Here is a 16,866-nt window from a genome sequence, read left to right as displayed (position 1 = left end):
CAAGGGAATTCCTAAACATACAGAATGACATCGAGAAAGGGAGAGAGAAAGACTGAAAGAAAGAGAGAGCGAGACAGAGAGAAAGAGAGACTGTGAGAAAGAGAGACCGAGAGAGAGAGAAAACCGAGAGAAACCAAGAGAAAGAGACCGAGAAAGAGAGACCGAGAGAGACCAAGAGAAAGAGAGAGACCGAGAGAGACCGAGAGACTGAAAGACAGAGAGAGAGAAAGAGAGAGAATAATCTGATTGTCAGAAGAGGAGAATAATAAAGAAATGAAAGAAAACATGATGTTGAAGGCTTTGTACTCGCTTTCGTCTTGATTCTGGATGGTTCTAAATGGAAAGCGGTACACACGAGCTCCACTCACCTGGTATCTCATTGGCCACCACTGAGGGCGGGGCCGTCTGGCTGCCAGCCATTTGCTGGTGGTTGATCATGTGACAGCACTGGGGTACGGCGTTATTGACCATGTAAAGAGTGTCGGGAACGTTGGACATGCGCACCATGCGCAGCCTCACCAAGTCCGTCTGCTCCACCATCATCTCGTCCAGGACGGCCTAACACACACACACACACACACACACACACGCAGTTTTAACTCCTATGTAAGATTCCCTCTCTCTCTCTCTCTCTCTGACGTGTGATTTGAGGTGTTTGGTGTACCTTGGCCTCGTCCACGTACGGAGTGAAGAGGCGGGGTCGTACGTAGATGCCAGCGCTCTTCTGCCTCAGCCAGGCGTTGGCTTTTCCTCCCTCCACTGTGGGGATCATGTCTGCCGGAGGCGTGCTGATCAGACCTCGCTTCAGCTATTAGGAACACACACGCACGAGTGTTGACATGAAGAGAAGGAAGTCTTAAACACGTGTGTGTGTGTGTGTGTGTGTGAGAGATGAACACACAGCAGACGTGATCAGTCACGCCGTCCCACTCACCGTGTCGGAGAGGACCTCGCTGTTGGTGGGCAGGATGTGTTCGGTGCGCACGCAGGGCAGCAGAGGGGACAGGATCTCCTTCAGCTCCTCCAGGTCCAGATCACGCCTCTTCACTCCGCGCTTATTCACACTGTGGGCCGTGCCGCTCAGCAGGTTGGGCTCTGACACACACACACACATTACAGATATGATACAGAGATTAGATCTCAGCACGTACAGTGTGTGTGAGTGTGTGTGTGTGCGTGCGTTGCGGTCACCTCGATCGGCCATCCTTCTGATGAGCTGGTGTTCTCCCCACTTCACCACATACTTCAGGACATCCTGCTCGCTGGCCTGTAGGGAGGCGGAGACAAACACCTTCACATCAGAATGAACTTCGGCACCGAGGTGGTGAAGAACCTCCTACACACTATCAAAAGAAGCCCTCTCAAGGTGTGCGCTGCCATGGCAACTCCAGATCTGTAGCACGGTCCACTCTTATTTACGCTTCCCTCCATCTCTCTGCTGGAGGATACAGACAAGCTGCCACTCGTCTCTTTTAATCCAAATTTACTCAAGACGAGAGATTAGTAACGCGGGATGGAGTGGGGGAAAGGAAGCGGGGCTTCCACACAGAGGTCAGGTCCACGTGTCGACTCGGACACATGGCTGCCTCAGTAAGGTCGAGGTCAAGGTCAAAGCAGCACCGGAGTTTACTGCGCTGAATCACGCTCTTGAATCGATTTGCAAACGCGATGAAATAAAACAGGAGCAGCCTGAGAATTAAGGAGCTACCCCCCACACCCTCCGCCCCAAACCCCCCCGCAGATCTCCTGATAATAATGGCAGTATATTATAAAATTCAATTTAGCAAGCGGGAAAAATCAATACCGGTGCTTTCACTGGCCAGGAGGAGGGAGAGAGAGGGAGTGTGAGAGAGCAACAGGGAGAGAGACAGAGAGAGTGAAAGACAGAGAGAGAGAGAGAGAGAGAGAGAGAGAGAGAGAGAGAGAGAGGGATAGATACAGAGTGTGTGAGAGAGACAGAGTGTGAGAGAGATGGAGAGTGTGAGAGAGATAGAGTGTGAGAGAGACAGAGAGTGTGTGAGAGAGTGTGAGAGAGATGGAGAGTGTGAGAGAGATGGAGAGTGTGAGAGAGATGGAGAGTGTGTGAGAGACAGAGTGTGAGAGACAGAGAGAAAGACAGAGATACAGAGAGACAGAGAGAGAGAAAGAGAGAGAGATACAGAGAGACAGAGAGAGAGAAAGAGAGCGAGAGACAGAGAGAGACAGAGAGAGAGAAAGAGAGAGAGATACAGAGAGACAGAGAGAGAGAAAGAGAGCGAGAGACAGAGAGAGAGAGTGAGAGAGAAAGAGAGAAAGAGAGAGAGATACAGAGAGACAGAGAGAGAGAAAGAGAGCGAGAGACAGAGAGAGACAGAGTGAGAGAGAGAGAGAGAGAGAAAGAGAGAGAGAGAGAGAGAAAGAGAGAGAGATACAGAGAGACAGAGAGAGACAGAGTGAGAGAGAGAGACCATGCTGAAATGGAATTATATTAAAGCTTTATGTATCTGTTAAAATCAATCAATCAATAAATAGATAGATAAAGAAAGAAAGTGAAATTAAAGCGTCTGTAAGAAACCCTGTTCAGTGGTTATACTGTAAGTGTACGGATCCTGTAAAAGTTACTGTAACTAGTATGTTGTTAGTTTTCCTGAACGGCGGATGCTGATTGGTCAGACGGTGTGGGCGGTCCTCACCTGCAGGTAATCAGACTGGATGGCCCCCAGCAGGTACTCCTTGTTCAGTTCGTACAGGACGTCTGACGTCATCACGTGACTGAACTCCTCACACAGGAAGTGCAGGGCCTGACGATGGACCCACTTAGACCCGTACGGCTGGGAGCTCCACTTCAGGATCGGAACCACCGAGTCCAGAGAGATGCTCTCCACCACGATGTCCTCACAGCCTGCACACACACACACAACAAATTTTACTCACAGATTTAATATCTAAATACGAACCAACATGTAAAATCATACTGATATCATCTGGTGCAATTGTACTATATACAGTATCTCACAGAAGTGAGTGCACCCCTCACATTTGTGTAAATATGTGATTATAACTTTTCATGTGACACACTGAAGAAATGACACTTTGCTACAGTGTAGTGAGTGTACAGCTTGTGTAACAGTGTAAATGTGCCGTCTCCTCAAAATAACTCAACACACAGCCACTAATGTCTAAACCGCTGGCAACAAAAGTGAGTACACCCCTAAGTGAAAATGTCCAAATTGGGCCCAATTAGCCGTTTTCCCTCCCCGGTGTCATGTGACTTGTTAGTGTTACAAGGTCTCAGGTGTGAACGGGGAGCAGTGTGTTAATTCCTTTACTCCTGTCACTGTTATTAATGTCCTGCTTGACTACTCTATGTTTCATGATGTTACTTAATTATTTGTTTGTTTGTTTCCGTGTTGTTCTTCACACTGGAAAATCTTTTAGCTGCTTTTTAAATTATTCTTATTAGGGCGGGGCGACATGACAAACATATATCACGATGTTTTCTACGATACACATCACCACACACAGTTTAGCTAACAAACCGTCCACAACCGAGTTTGAGGATACTCTTCTTTACTGCCCACAAAGGCAAACAAGTTTAAGGTTTAATTCATTATTTATTTAAATATGTCAAATCGACAGAACCCATTCGGTACCATTTCATTTGTGATTATTAAAAACATTTTTTTAAAAATGACTATTACTATTCTTCTTATTATTACTGAAATAAAGCAGAGCGCGAGCAGGGAGTTGAAGGTTTTCCCAGAGTTCCTGAGTGTGAACACCGAGCTGCAGCACTGACAGCTGGAGACTAATGAACATGTCACTTCACTGACAGAGCGCTGGGGCACCTGAGCAACACACACACACACACGGCAGTTCTACAGGACGGGGCAGCAGAAGTAAACACTAATCACTGAAGCCAAGGTCGTCTGTATGTCCAGCGCAGAAGATCTTAATCTCCACTAACCCACTTCTAACAAGAGGAAGATACCATCAGCATGTCAGTGCCACTTAGTGGACTCTCCCAACACTCATTTCCTTCTCTTATCTATTCGACCTTCCTGTTTAAACACACACACACACACACACACACCTCCAGTAACATGTCACTGCTGAGAAAAAAATCCCAGTCCTGATAAATAACAGCATGAATATTATTGACAGGCAGCAGGTGGCGCTCTGTTTGAATCTGTGTGTGTGTGTGTGTGTGTGTGTGTGTGTGTGTGTGTGTGTGTGCCATGACCAGAAATAACCGCTCTGCTGCCTGCTGCTCAGAGGAACAACAACAAGCAGAGACAGGGACATAAAAATCAGACTACAGTGCGCGCACACACACTCTTCTAATACACACTACACGAATCTCTTGATGTTCATATTAAAGCGCTCGTTGTTCACCGTTATCGTTTCCATAGAAACAGTACAGAAGTACATAACACCGTGTGTGTGTGCTGCAGTTCTAGTAAAATAATCAGCAATGAACTGGAGTTACTGTTACCATGCCGACGACAATTATCTTCCCCTGACAGCACAACACCGAGTGTTTTATTCCTCTTACACCACAGCGACTTTCCAACCATTCACACTGTTATATTTGTTAAAGAAGGACATGTGGTACTTTTTATCCGTTTCCAGTTGCAGTAAGCATGAGACGAGTTAGTTCTTCTTCTCACGTATGTTACAACAGCGATAAACATCGCCGCGTCCCCTCTTAAACCCACACAGCTCGTCACGTCACATCACCGAGAGACCGCGACGGAGCGCACACTCCCCTGTCCTCAACATTTGCCTCCGGTACTGGAGACTCCTTCAGTGAAGATGAAATAAACGTCTCCTTACACGTCAACGAGACCGGACCGCTGCTCCAGTAAACTAATCAACACCTTCTGACCAATCACAATCGAGAACGAATGAAGCAACATTTGCGCGTTTTCCTTTATCCCATAGCACTGCTGAATTCTGTATTCTGATTGGTTGATTAGTTTTATATAACAGCAGCTCCGACAGTAGTGCAGCTCTGCTCCAAAATTCCTATTAATACGTAGTTATCGTTTCTATAGCAACAGCTCGTTTGTATTGAGACGCTCTGCTAATCATAAACGGAATGAAATCCGCCGTGTGTAATCGTCAGGGTGTTTAAGTAACGTTTATGGAAGGAGTCTCCAGTGTCGGTCCGTGGTAATTCGTCTGTAGGAGTTCCTTGGGAACATGACTAGCTGCTGTTGTGTGTTTGGTTTAGTTTTAAACACGGTGTAAAACGAAAGCGGGTGGTAATTGTGTGTTGTGAGGATCCGAGTGGTAAAAGATTCATCTCTGCGAGTGTTTAATGCGATCATGTGTAGCTTAAGCAGAATGAAGGTGTGCACACGCAGGAAAAAAAAGCTCCAGCGACTGCTGAAAGAAATGACTCCATTTTGTGAAATCACTGATGTGGGACGCGGAATCAATTCCTTTATCATGGAACAATCAATAACACTGGGAAAAGGGGAAAAATGTAATGAAGCAGGGGAGCGAGGAGCAGGTTGGTTTTTGGGGCTGATCGATGACGTTTCACACTCGGGGGTTTGGGTGTGTTTCAGTCAAAACACTCACGTGTGAATTTAGTCCTGCAGACAAGAACACAACTACAGACGCTCATTAATCCCAGCAGTTATAACGGTTTGTCTGTCAGCAGGAGGAGGAGCAAACCCTACTCTCATCTCCACAAACAGATTAAGAAATGGAGAGGAGGAGGAGGAGGAGAAGAAGAGGAGAAGGAGAGGAACAGGAGGAAGATGAGAAGGAGAAGAAGAGGAAAAGGAGGAGAAGAGGAGAAAGGAGGAGGAGGAGCAGGAGAAGGAGGAGGAGGAGAGGAGGAGAGGAGGAGGAGAGGAGGAGAACAGGAGGAGAGGAGGAGAACAGGAGGAGAGGAGTAGGAGAGGAACAGGAGGAAGATGAGAAGGAGAAGAGGAAAAGGAAGAGAAGAGGAGAAAGGAGGAGGAGAACAGCAGGAGTGGAGGAGAACAGGAGGAGAGGAGGAGAGGAGGAGAACAGGAGGAGAGGAGGAGAGGAGGAGAACAGGAGGAGAGGAGGAGGAGAGGAGGAGAACAGGAGGAGAGGAGGAGGAGAGGAGGAGAACAGGAGGAGTGGAGGAGGAGAACAGGAGGAGAGGAGGAGAACAGGAGGAGAACAGGAGGAGAGGAGGAGAACAGGAGGAGAGGAGGAGAACAGGAGGAGTGGAGGAGGAGAACAGGAGGAGTGGAGGAGGAGAACAGGAGGAGAGGAGTAGGAGAGGAACAGGAGGAAGATGAGAAGGAGAAGAGGAAAAGGAAGAGAAGAGGAGAAAGGAGGAGGAGAAGAGGAGGAGAACAGGAGGAGTGGAGGAGAGGAGGAGAGGAGGAGAACAGGAGGAGTGGAGGAGAGGAGGAGAGGAGGAGAACAGGAGGAGTGGAGGAGGAGAACAGGAGGAGTGGAGGAGGAGGAGAGGAGGAGAACAGGAGGAGAGGAGGAGGAGAGGAGGAGAACAGGAGGAGTGGAGGAGGAGAACAGGAGAGGAGGAGAACAGGAGGAGTGGAGGAGGAGGAGAGGAGGAGAACAGGAGGAGAGGAGGAGGAGAGGAGGAGAACAGGAGGAGAGGAGGAGGAGAGGAGGAGAACAGGAGGAGTGGAGGAGGAGAACAGGAGGAGAACAGGAGGAGAGGAGTAGGAGAGGAGGAGAACAGGAGGAGTGGAGGAGGAGGAGAGGAGGAGGAGAGGAGGAGAACAGGAGGAGAACAGGAGGAGAGGAGTAGGAGAGGAGGAGAACAGGAGGAGTGGAGGAGGAGGAGAGGAGGAGAACAGGAGGAGAGGAGGAGGAGGAGAGGAGGAGGAGAGGAGGAGAACAGGAGGAGAGGAGGAGGAGAGGAGGAGAACAGGAGGAGAGGAGGAGGAGAGGAGGAGAACAGGAGGAGTGGAGGAGGAGAACAGGAGGAGTGGAGGAGGAGAACAGGAGGAGAGGAGGAGAACAGGAGGAGAGGAGGAGAACAGGAGGAGAGGAGGAGAACAGGAGGAGAACAGGAGGAGTGGAGGAGGAGGAGAGGAGGAGAACAGGAGGAGAGGAGGAGGAGAGGAGGAGAACAGGAGGAGAGTGCTTCCAGTGTTCTAGAGCAGATGGAGGAATACAGTGCCTGATGAACATTAAGCACTATGTAGTGAGGATACGGAGTGAAGGTGAAGCGGTCTAGGTTTGGGAGCGTGTACCAGAGCGATAATGAAGAGTGGATAATAAGGATAACATGACTGTGTTGTTCTCTGATGTAAGTGTAATGGTGCACACTCACCCTGTGCCAGCATGCTGAACTCGAGGAACAGGGCGATGTGGTACAGCTCCATGGCTTCCTCGGCTCTGCTCATGCTTCCCTTCCCGGCAGCTAAAGCCTGAGCTTCACCCAGACTCCCGGCCGAGGGGCTGCTCCGCACCACGCGCTCCAGCTCCACCGCGTCCGTGTACATGCAGTGCAGCACCACGCCGGCATACTTCCGCGGGATGATGGACTCGTTCAGGACGATGCGCGCTGGCACCGTCTCCTCTTCGGCCGCGCGCACACGCCGCTGCAGCAGGTTCCGGAAGAACGGCGAGCGTGCCGCCAGGATGGCCTTATGGGCCTTCAGTTCCTCCTCCTCTCCGCTCGGGTCCGCTCCGAAAGGTTCGTCCGGCTCGGAGTCGGACGAGAAGCAGAGCACGGAGTCGTAGTAGCACATTCTCTGCCGCAGCTCGCGCATGTCCGTCTCCAGAGAGCTGGGCGTCCCGAACTCCTCGCTGAGCCGCACTAAGACGTCCACGTTGTGCAGGCGGGCGTCTTCGGCGCCCAACTCGCCCGTGTACAGGTAACGCAGCAGCGCCGAGAACATGGAGGCATCTATCCCCGCCGTGCCCACGTCCAGGAGCAGCTGGGTGCTGTATCCCGGCGATGAGGACAGCAGAGTCCTGAAGAAGGGGCAGCGTGCGGCCAGGACGGATCGGTGAGCGGTGAAGCGCGTGTCCTGGAAGATCAGCTCCACGTCTGTGCAGTATTTGTGCTGGTAAAGAGAGGCCAGGTCCCGGGGCAGGGTGCGGGCCTCGGGGCGGGCCAGACACGCCTGCATGCTGAGCTCCTTGAGCGCGGCCGTGCCCTCATACTCCTCCACCAGGGCGGCGACGTCGCGTACGTCCCAGCCCGAGAGCAGATCCCTCATGTGGCGTGCGTGATCGGCCGAGCGGCTCGCCTTGCGCCGCTTAATGAAGCGCCGCTTCAGTGTGGCCAGGCTCGAGCTCTTCTTCTTCTTGTCCTGAGGTTTCTCGGGGCAATGCTCCAAGCTGTAAAGCTTCGACTCGACTCCATAACCCTGGGGTGCATAGGATGTGCCTGTACGATCACACACACACAGAGTTTTGTATTCATGCTTGTGCAGTCAGTGCTCTATATGGCCGTATAAGCTATAAAAGCTCATTTGTATTTATGTAAATATTAACAACACACTTAGTAAAGACACTCCTTTCATTCTGAAATGGAGGAAAGGCGTCGTTGCCACCCACTGAAGTGTGAATGAGTCACGCGTTGGTGTTTAGTGATTAATAAAGCTTGTGACACTATGAACAACTGTTGTGCTCAGCCGTGTGTTGATATCTCCGACATATCATCTGCTACACGAGAACGTGCAGTTAGTTAATTAATCCATGTTTTACAAATAATAACGATATCAGAGCATCAGAGAGTGGATCAGATATGAAACGGGTCAAACCCCGGTCCGATATCTGATCCAGATCCCGAGTTTGGGGCCAGTACTGGGTCCAATACTGATGCTCAGTGAGCAGGAACTCCTGCCTGACTGAACCCCAGGAGACCAGAGTGACTTCAGTGTTGCACAGCAACAAGGGACAGGAGGACCTGACTTTCTTTCCTGTCGGAGTGTGAACATGATAAAGTGTGTCCTGGCTGCAGTGACATGATGTACAGCTGCAGTTCTGGCTATATGGTGAACCTCAGCACTCCCGAGCAGCTCATTTACGCAGCGCTGCCCTCTGGGACAACCGCTACTTCATCATCGCCACACACCGAACTTATTAAACTAATGGGATTAAACCTTTTAAAGCGTGATTAATACCGCATTAAAACGGTGTTCTGGGAGCTTCTGTTCACCGTCTTCTCAAACTCGGCTTGTGGGATATTGATTTTTCCCTGCTTACAATTCACCATCAAAAAACTTTATTTACAGATTTAATCTTGATTTATAATCATTACTTTATGAATCAAATCGAATCGTAACAGATTCAGTGGTATCGTCAAACACTAAATCATTACCTTATGAATGAAATCGAATCCTAACAGATTCAGTGGTATCGTCAAACACTGAATCATTACCTTATGAATCAAATCGAATCGTAACAGATTCAGTGGTATCGTCAAACACTGAATCATTACCTTATGAATCAAATCGAATCGTAACAGATTCAGTGGTATCGTCAAACACTGAATCATTACCTTATGAATCAAATCGAATCGTAACAGGTTCAGTGGTATCGTCAAACACTGAATCATTACCTTATGAATCAAATCGAATCGTAACAGGTTCAGTGGTATCGTCAAACACTGAATCATTAACTTATGAATCAAATCGAATCCTAACAGATTCAGTGGTATGGTCAAACACTGAATCATTACCTTATGAATCAAATCGAATCAGATTCAGTGGTATCATCAAAAACTGAATCATTACCTTATGAATCAAATTGAATCAGATTCAGTGGTATCATCGAAAACTGAATCATTACCTTATGAATCAAATCAAATCGTAACAGATTCAGGGCTATCGTCGAAAACTGAATTATTACCTTATGAATCAAATCAAATTGTAACAGATTCAGTGGTGTCGTCAAACACTGAATCATTACCTTATGAATCAATACAAATCATCAGATTGAGTGGTACTGTAAAATAGGCCATGCAGAATGACTTTAGCATGTAAAAAACAGAAGTGGGGGGGTTACCTATGTAGGTCTGCTGGGTGGGTGAATGTCCCCCGAATCGGGGGGAGCACGAGTGAGGATAGCTGGAGGCATTAACCCCCATCTTCTTCCTCTTCCTCCTCTTTTTGACGTGCACAGCTGGTGCCACCCTGCTAAATCATTCCGCTCCGGTGACAATGCACCGCCCGGCTCACAGCTTCACTCGCTCAGGCCTGAGGAGACGAGGAGACACCGGAGCTCCGCCAGCCATTCCTCTGTGTGTGTGTGTGTGTGTCTGAGAGAGAGAGAGAGAGAGAGAGAGAGAGAGAGAGAGAGAGAGAGAGAATGAGAACGAGAGAGAGATTTTTCTTTTCCCATATCAGTGCTTTGGCAATACACTGTACACTTTGTCATGCCAATAAAGCTCGTTTGAATTGAATTGAGAAAGAGAGAGATGAAATTCCAGTAGAAACGCTCCACCTTTAGTCCCATCATTTCACAGCGGCAGGAAGAGAAACGTCTCATCACACACATCAATAGTTATGATAACAGAACTATTTTAATAAAACAGCATGTGTTTATTCCTCTTACACCACACTATTCCAATTTTTATCGGTTTAAAGTTACATTTAATGACAAGTTAGCTCCTAGTTACGTAATAAACTATCCCTCATAAAAATCCCCCACCAGCCTCTCTTTTTCTCTCTTTAAAGTTTAAAAAAAGCAGTCTCATTACAGGAAACTTCACTTCATCAACGATCCATTTAGAGAGAGAGAGACAGAGAGAGAGCTCTAACCTGAAAATCATCATCAACAGCATAATGTACTCTACTCCTTCCCAGAAATACCCGATTTTCTATTCCTTGAACTGGCAACGAACCGTAAGCCGTCACCTCGGTGCCAAGAAAGACATTTCTCAGCGCTGGCTGTTCCACAGAAGCCCCGTGTGAAGAGCTACTGCTGCATCCTTTAAACCTGTCCCACTTGTGATATCCAGAGGAGGGAAAGTAAAATAAGAACCCACAGGTTTCTCAACACACATCCAGACGGGTAATGAGGAGTCCTGTGGAGCTCAATCACATGTCTGAGGCAGAAACTGGAGTGCGCTGGGGTATACGCGGGGTTTTACGGTAACCGCCAGGCTCCAGACATGCGAGATGTGGAGGAAGAGGCGGGTTCAGTTACACCGCGATTACAAGGTGAGTGCACTGAAACGCCACCATGACGACACACACACAAAAGTTCTCACGGTGTCTGTTTTTTCTAACCAAAACCATCTGAACACACACACACACACACACACACACACACACACACACACACACATCACAATCGCAGCCCCCGGGCTCGTACGCACGGACGTCCGAAGAGCACGCGAAGGCAGCAATAATATCGGAGAGTTCAAAAACACAACTGTCAATCATTCCAGATCCGTACGTCGACGGCGTTATTGTACGTCTCTCTCGGAGAAAAGGAAGACTCGTGTATTTTTGAGTGATAACTCATAGTGACCTACTCCGACATTAGAACATCCGTCCCTGCAAGATTACGCGGTTTCGCAACACTCAGAGAAGCGTGCAATTTTCCAGAATAACTGCAGATTTTCAGCAGGTCTGGGCCGAGACGCGTCGCGAGACATCATCACGTCAGCCAAAGCGGTCCTGGATGCACGTGCGTTGAACGTGAATACAGCTAAAAGGTCTTGTTTACCAACAACAATCACTGCGAAAAAAGCACGCAGAACCATTTCGTGCTATCGCAATTATGCTAATCCGAGTCGTTTACCGCAAAAACAACGACGAAATTAAAGCTCAAAAACTTGCAAGTTTTTAAAAAAAGTTGCAGCAAAATCAAGCGTTTTTGTACGGACTGAAATACGTAAAGGACGTCAGGTCTGAATCTCGCACTGCAAATAAACAAATAAACAAATAAATAAATAAACGGAAGCATGAACAAGTTCACATGCAGCGCGAGTTGAAATTTCGGCGATGCCTCAGCGCCTAACCCCCCCGCCCCCTCCCCAAAAACAGAGCCGCATTGTTTCTCTCAAGCCGCAGAAGGCCCGGCGCGCTCGGGTTACCCGTCCTCTTTTGTGGTCCCGGGCCTCCTGCCGAGGCGGCACAAAGACTCTCAGGCTCCGGTTTCAGACCCAGTCACAACAGCGGCGAGTCCTGCACACGTGTACGTCCGTGTTGTGACCGTTCCCCCCGCATGCGGTGTCTGGAATGTTCTCGACATCAAAGCCACGGCGAGAATAAAGCCGACTTTGATCCTGACTGCTGAATGAAAGCACGACGAACAAACTGCTGCATGTCAGCGCGGCGGGAGAGGATACTCACGAGGGGAACGGATTTAGGATTAAGAAAAAATCCAGGTGGAGATAGGAACGTGGCTGTTGCAGTATAGCAGCTGAACCTGACTACCGGATCACACGCCGGAATAAAGTACCGCTGCGTCCATGACTACAGAAACGCCGAGGAGAAAAAGAAAGACATATGGAACAGCAATGCACAGATATACAGGGTGTGATTAAATAAATAAATAAATAATAATATATAAACATATATAAACCCATCGCGACGTATTGTACCCGAGTGAGGAAGAACCGATCCAAACAGGAAAGATGTTTGAATAAATTTAAACACACGGGACGGCTACAGATACGACAGCGCCGATGAAGAAGCATGCTAACAACCTCATTACCTCCAGCTCACTCTGAAGAACGGGCGTGGTCAAACGAGCCCGTTTTCTCCACAAGCCGATTTCCGGATTGACGACATTCGCAGGACGCAGTAATCGTTTGCACGGTGTGATGAGTCATCTTAAAACAGCGCTGAAATCGTCACGATGGGTTGGTTCCGTGGTAAGATTTGTTGCCAAGGAACGCATCGAAAAAAATCTACAACTCTCGATTAACAATTAGAATTAATTCGTCGTCGAATACGAATCGGAAATTTGTTCCCATCCACAACTCCCGCCCCCCCGCAGAAATCCTCGAGCCAGGCCATCTGGTAATTTCCGGCTTCCTGATTTCCGTTAAAAAGATAAATAAGTGTTTACCTTTGACCCCCTCGCGTCCTTACACACTAACGGATGAGCGACATACCGGATTCACGGATCTGCTGCGCGTGACCGGATTCGAACTCCGTTTCCTCTCGGATTCTCACGGGCTGAACGGAGAGAATGTCTCCGGTCTAAAATGAGCTACGCTGCTGATGTAAACTTCCAACATCTTCTTTTAATGACCAGCTCCTGCTCCCGTGTTTTGCTGGAAACGTGCAAACGTATACGAACGTGAAGCAGCCTTTTGTACGTTAGGACATGGAAAATTGTTTACAATACGTAATCGGGCCACCGATCGTTTAAAAACGTTCCTCTAAAAACTATTAAAGGTGCTTTTTACGCACTCAGGTAAAAACGTCGTCGTCCTGTAGATGAGGGATGAGTACCTTGGATCTCGATCCCTCAGATGACTACGCCGTTCTCAGATCTCAGGCGGTATTAATCCCGCTGCTGTGTTTCTAACGTAAGGGACGATGGCGAAAAGAAATCCTTTTCTGAATGTCGGAAGGCGTCCAACGGTGCACCGTGGCATCTGCAAGAGCCGTGTCGAGCCGAGTTAAACTTCGTTAATATTCCCTTAATTCCCCCGAGCAAACCGCCGACCGACCACTTGTAGACCGCGGGCAGTAAAAAAAAGGCTAAAGGCAAACATTTGGAACGATGTGCCTGAGCGTTGAGCAACACTTCATGGTGCCAGAAACGACGGGTAAATAAATCACCGTCTTACTAACGCCAGCTGAACTCCGGCTAAAACTGAAGGGAGAGATGATGATTATGAAACACAAACATTTTCCACACGGCGAGGCTGGCCAACGTCAGCATGGCGCACACAGCACTGCACATTCCTGTAAGCAGGTTATACTGAAATGTGATTAATACGGAGAGTACAGACCAAACACAACCAAACACCGATTAGTCTCTCCACCCTGCCCTCGAACCCAGGTGCTCTCGAATTAAATATGTAGGACAAAGGAAACCTATTAATAAACTGCACTGCAAATCATACGGCTAAAGAAAATCGCTCATGACGCTTGAAGATGTTTTCCAGACACGTACGATACAATAGAACACATATGACCTCGTGATATGAACTGGATCAAACTGAAAACGAATCGACTCAAAGATTCCGAGACACATTGAGGCAATTTATTCCTGGGTCACGCAGTTCTGTTTCGAAACAAGTAAAGCATTGACAACTTAGTAATGAAATAAAAAGAGACGTGGTGAGGAAACGTCGGTGTATACTGTAGGCCTGGCGATACTTGCGTCGGACGATATATCGTCCCAGAAGTAATTGCGATAAACGATATTATTGTCGCTTTAAGCCAGGGACACAATGACAACATGATCGTGTATTATACAATAATGCAAGTGTGCCCTTTCAAAGAGCAACGGACGTTTAATTATTAAGAATATTCCGACGCTGCAATACGATATCGTGCGTTCTTTAGTTTTAGTTTAACGCTTTAGTTCTTCACAGTGCGTTGTTACGGAAACCGCGTATTCACGACGCGGCTTACCCGTTCTACCCTAGCTAGCGCCGTACTTCAAAGTTAGCTCAACTTGGCGTCGTTAAGTGCGCTGGCGAGTTGTAATATTGTGTTTATGCTGTGTGTAAATATCTGATTAATCTCGTGTGTGTGTAGGAAGCGTCTGGGTGAGTTAATTCACCCGCTAGTAAAGCGCTTCGGTTTACCGCCGTTACCTTCTTCTAAAAACACCGATACTGCACCGTTACTATCCGACCTGTTGTTTTCAACAGTGTTTCAATTAAAACCGCTGCTAGTGCTCGCGATACACACGTCTTAAATACGCACACACGCCGTTTTTATATTCGAATGTGCGATTTCATCTTAAATCCGACGAATATTGGAAGTTGGAATTTTAATCGGACAGCCCTAGAGCGGACGGAAGCAGCGCGAACGGCTAAAACGTTGGCGATATCGAGGTTGGTAATAACGTTCGAGGTCACGTACACACATCGTACGATGAGCCCGTAACGCATCGGTCATGACAGGTGTATGTATATAGGTGCTGTAACATAAGTGGACGTTCCACAATGTTTACTGTAACTAGAAACGGATAAAAAAGCACAACATGGTTCTTTAATTGTTATTAAATTATCACGGTTGGTAAAATCGCACTGGTGTAGGAGGAATAAAACGCTTTTAGACGTCCGGTTATAGGAAAATAATCAAGGTCCGGGTGGCTGTTCAGAATATATATTACTGCTCTTTCCCTCGGAGCAGATTCCAGGACCGACATTGAGACATCATCTGGAGGTCATGATCAGCTGACACGAGCAAACATGGAGAATAAAACCCACTCCAGCAGACATCTGTTAGAGAAAGGTCAATAACAGACCTCCGCTGAAAGAACACCTCACGTTCAGTTCTATGAAACAGCAGGGGCAGTAAATTCAGGTGATTTTCTCCATGTCCGATCACAGGGGCTTTCCCTGGATATAAAACACAGACAGTCTACTCTCATCACACAGCTTCCTCAACCTACAGCTCACCTTATGTTATCCTACCTGAAGCACACAGCTTTTAAGAAATGTTCCCGGTGAACTTTGCTCTTTTTTTTTTTTGTCACAGAGGAGCTTCCAAAAATTAAAGGGCATAAAAGATAAGAAAACAAACTAGAACACAACAAATAACCAAAACACGGCTGAAAATGCCCTCACCTGGGGCAACAGAGGCTTCCTCTGCTGCTGGTGTAACTGGTACCTACTCGACTACTGGAGCAACCGGGGCTGCACCTACTGCTGGGGTAAATGGTACCACTTCAACTACTAGGGCAAAAAAACTTCCTGTACTGTTTGGGTAAATTGTACCTCCTCAACTATTACAGCATCTTCCTTTACTGTTGGGGTAACTGGTACCTCTTCAACTACTGGGGCAATAGCATCTTCCTTTACTGCCGGGGTAACTGGTACCTCTCGAGCAATTGGAGCAACTGGGGCTTCCACTACTACCAGGGTAACAGATACCTCTTCAACAACTGGAGCAACCAGGGCTTCCTCAACTTCCGGGGTAACCCGTACCGCTTCAACAACTGGGGCAACAGCAGTAGCTTCGACTACTGCTGCTTTCTGTAAATGCCCGTCATTAAAAGAGTATATAAATAACACCGGACTGAATTAAAACTCCGATCACACCGTTATCACGACTGAAATAAATAGATGCATCATGTTCCTGCGCTCCTGCATTCGGGTTCACCTCGTTAATCGGGATCTTGCTGCTATGAGGAAAAGCGAGAGCGTGAATGGGAGTGAAAGTTAAAAGTGTTTGGGGGAAAACACTTTACCAGACCACTGAGCACAAAGTGATGTGCACTGAACTGAAGTACCAGGCATAAAGAGCTCTGTGTTAGGCCGTTATCCAGAGAAGAATGAGGATGCGGGGTGTGTGTGAGAGACTAATGAGTGTGAGGTTGTATGATCCGGTCAGCTCTACTCTCCACTCGAGTACAGGACATCAGAGCCAGAGGGGGAGGAAAAAAAACAAACAAACAAACACGAGGCTTCACTTTTCAGGATCACGTTACAGCTTTACGTCCGACACTGGAGACTCCTTCCATGGATGTTAAATAAATGACGGAATGTCACCCAAAGTCTTTCTGCGTTTATATCAGGAGGATCGGACGTAGTCAAGTACTCGTGTTTTTTACGCACTGGGTATTCCACTTCGTCATAAGTTTCAAGTTAAATCACGTTCGTTGGCGGTTTTTATCCTCATTAACTGGACCTCCATTGTGCTCGTTAATAAACTGAGGACTTCACCTCTGTATTGCATAACCAAAGGAATTTTGCGAATATAACTCCCCCAAAAAAACGTCAGAGCCGGCAGACGTCCAGTTGGAGTGTCCTAGGCTTTCCCCCGC

The 16,866-nt window shown here is 47.7% G+C and overlaps 1 protein-coding gene across 1 annotated transcript in view; it reads right to left on the bottom strand.

The window, feature by feature from the left end:
* The window catches only part of btbd7 (BTB (POZ) domain containing 7), a 32,344-nt gene that overhangs the window by 6,908 nt on the left and 8,570 nt on the right, over positions 1-16,866 (bottom strand). Inside the window, exons 2-8 of the mRNA XM_017455905.3 lie at positions 9,961-10,213; positions 7,274-8,338; positions 2,673-2,881; positions 1,192-1,267; positions 935-1,095; positions 665-808; positions 369-558 (exon numbers count right to left, since the gene is read on the bottom strand). Coding sequence (XP_017311394.1) covers positions 369-558; positions 665-808; positions 935-1,095; positions 1,192-1,267; positions 2,673-2,881; positions 7,274-8,338; positions 9,961-10,042 — 1,927 coding nt within the window. The 5' untranslated portion in view covers positions 10,043-10,213. The remainder of the gene's footprint in view (positions 1-368; positions 559-664; positions 809-934; positions 1,096-1,191; positions 1,268-2,672; positions 2,882-7,273; positions 8,339-9,960; positions 10,214-16,866) is intronic.

Source organism: Ictalurus punctatus, chromosome 25 (genome assembly GCF_001660625.3).
Source record: "Ictalurus punctatus breed USDA103 chromosome 25, Coco_2.0, whole genome shotgun sequence".
Lineage (NCBI taxonomy): Eukaryota > Metazoa > Chordata > Actinopteri > Siluriformes > Ictaluridae > Ictalurus > Ictalurus punctatus.
The sequence above is the reverse complement of the archived record's forward strand: the minus strand, read 5'-3'. Positions and strand labels throughout refer to the sequence as shown.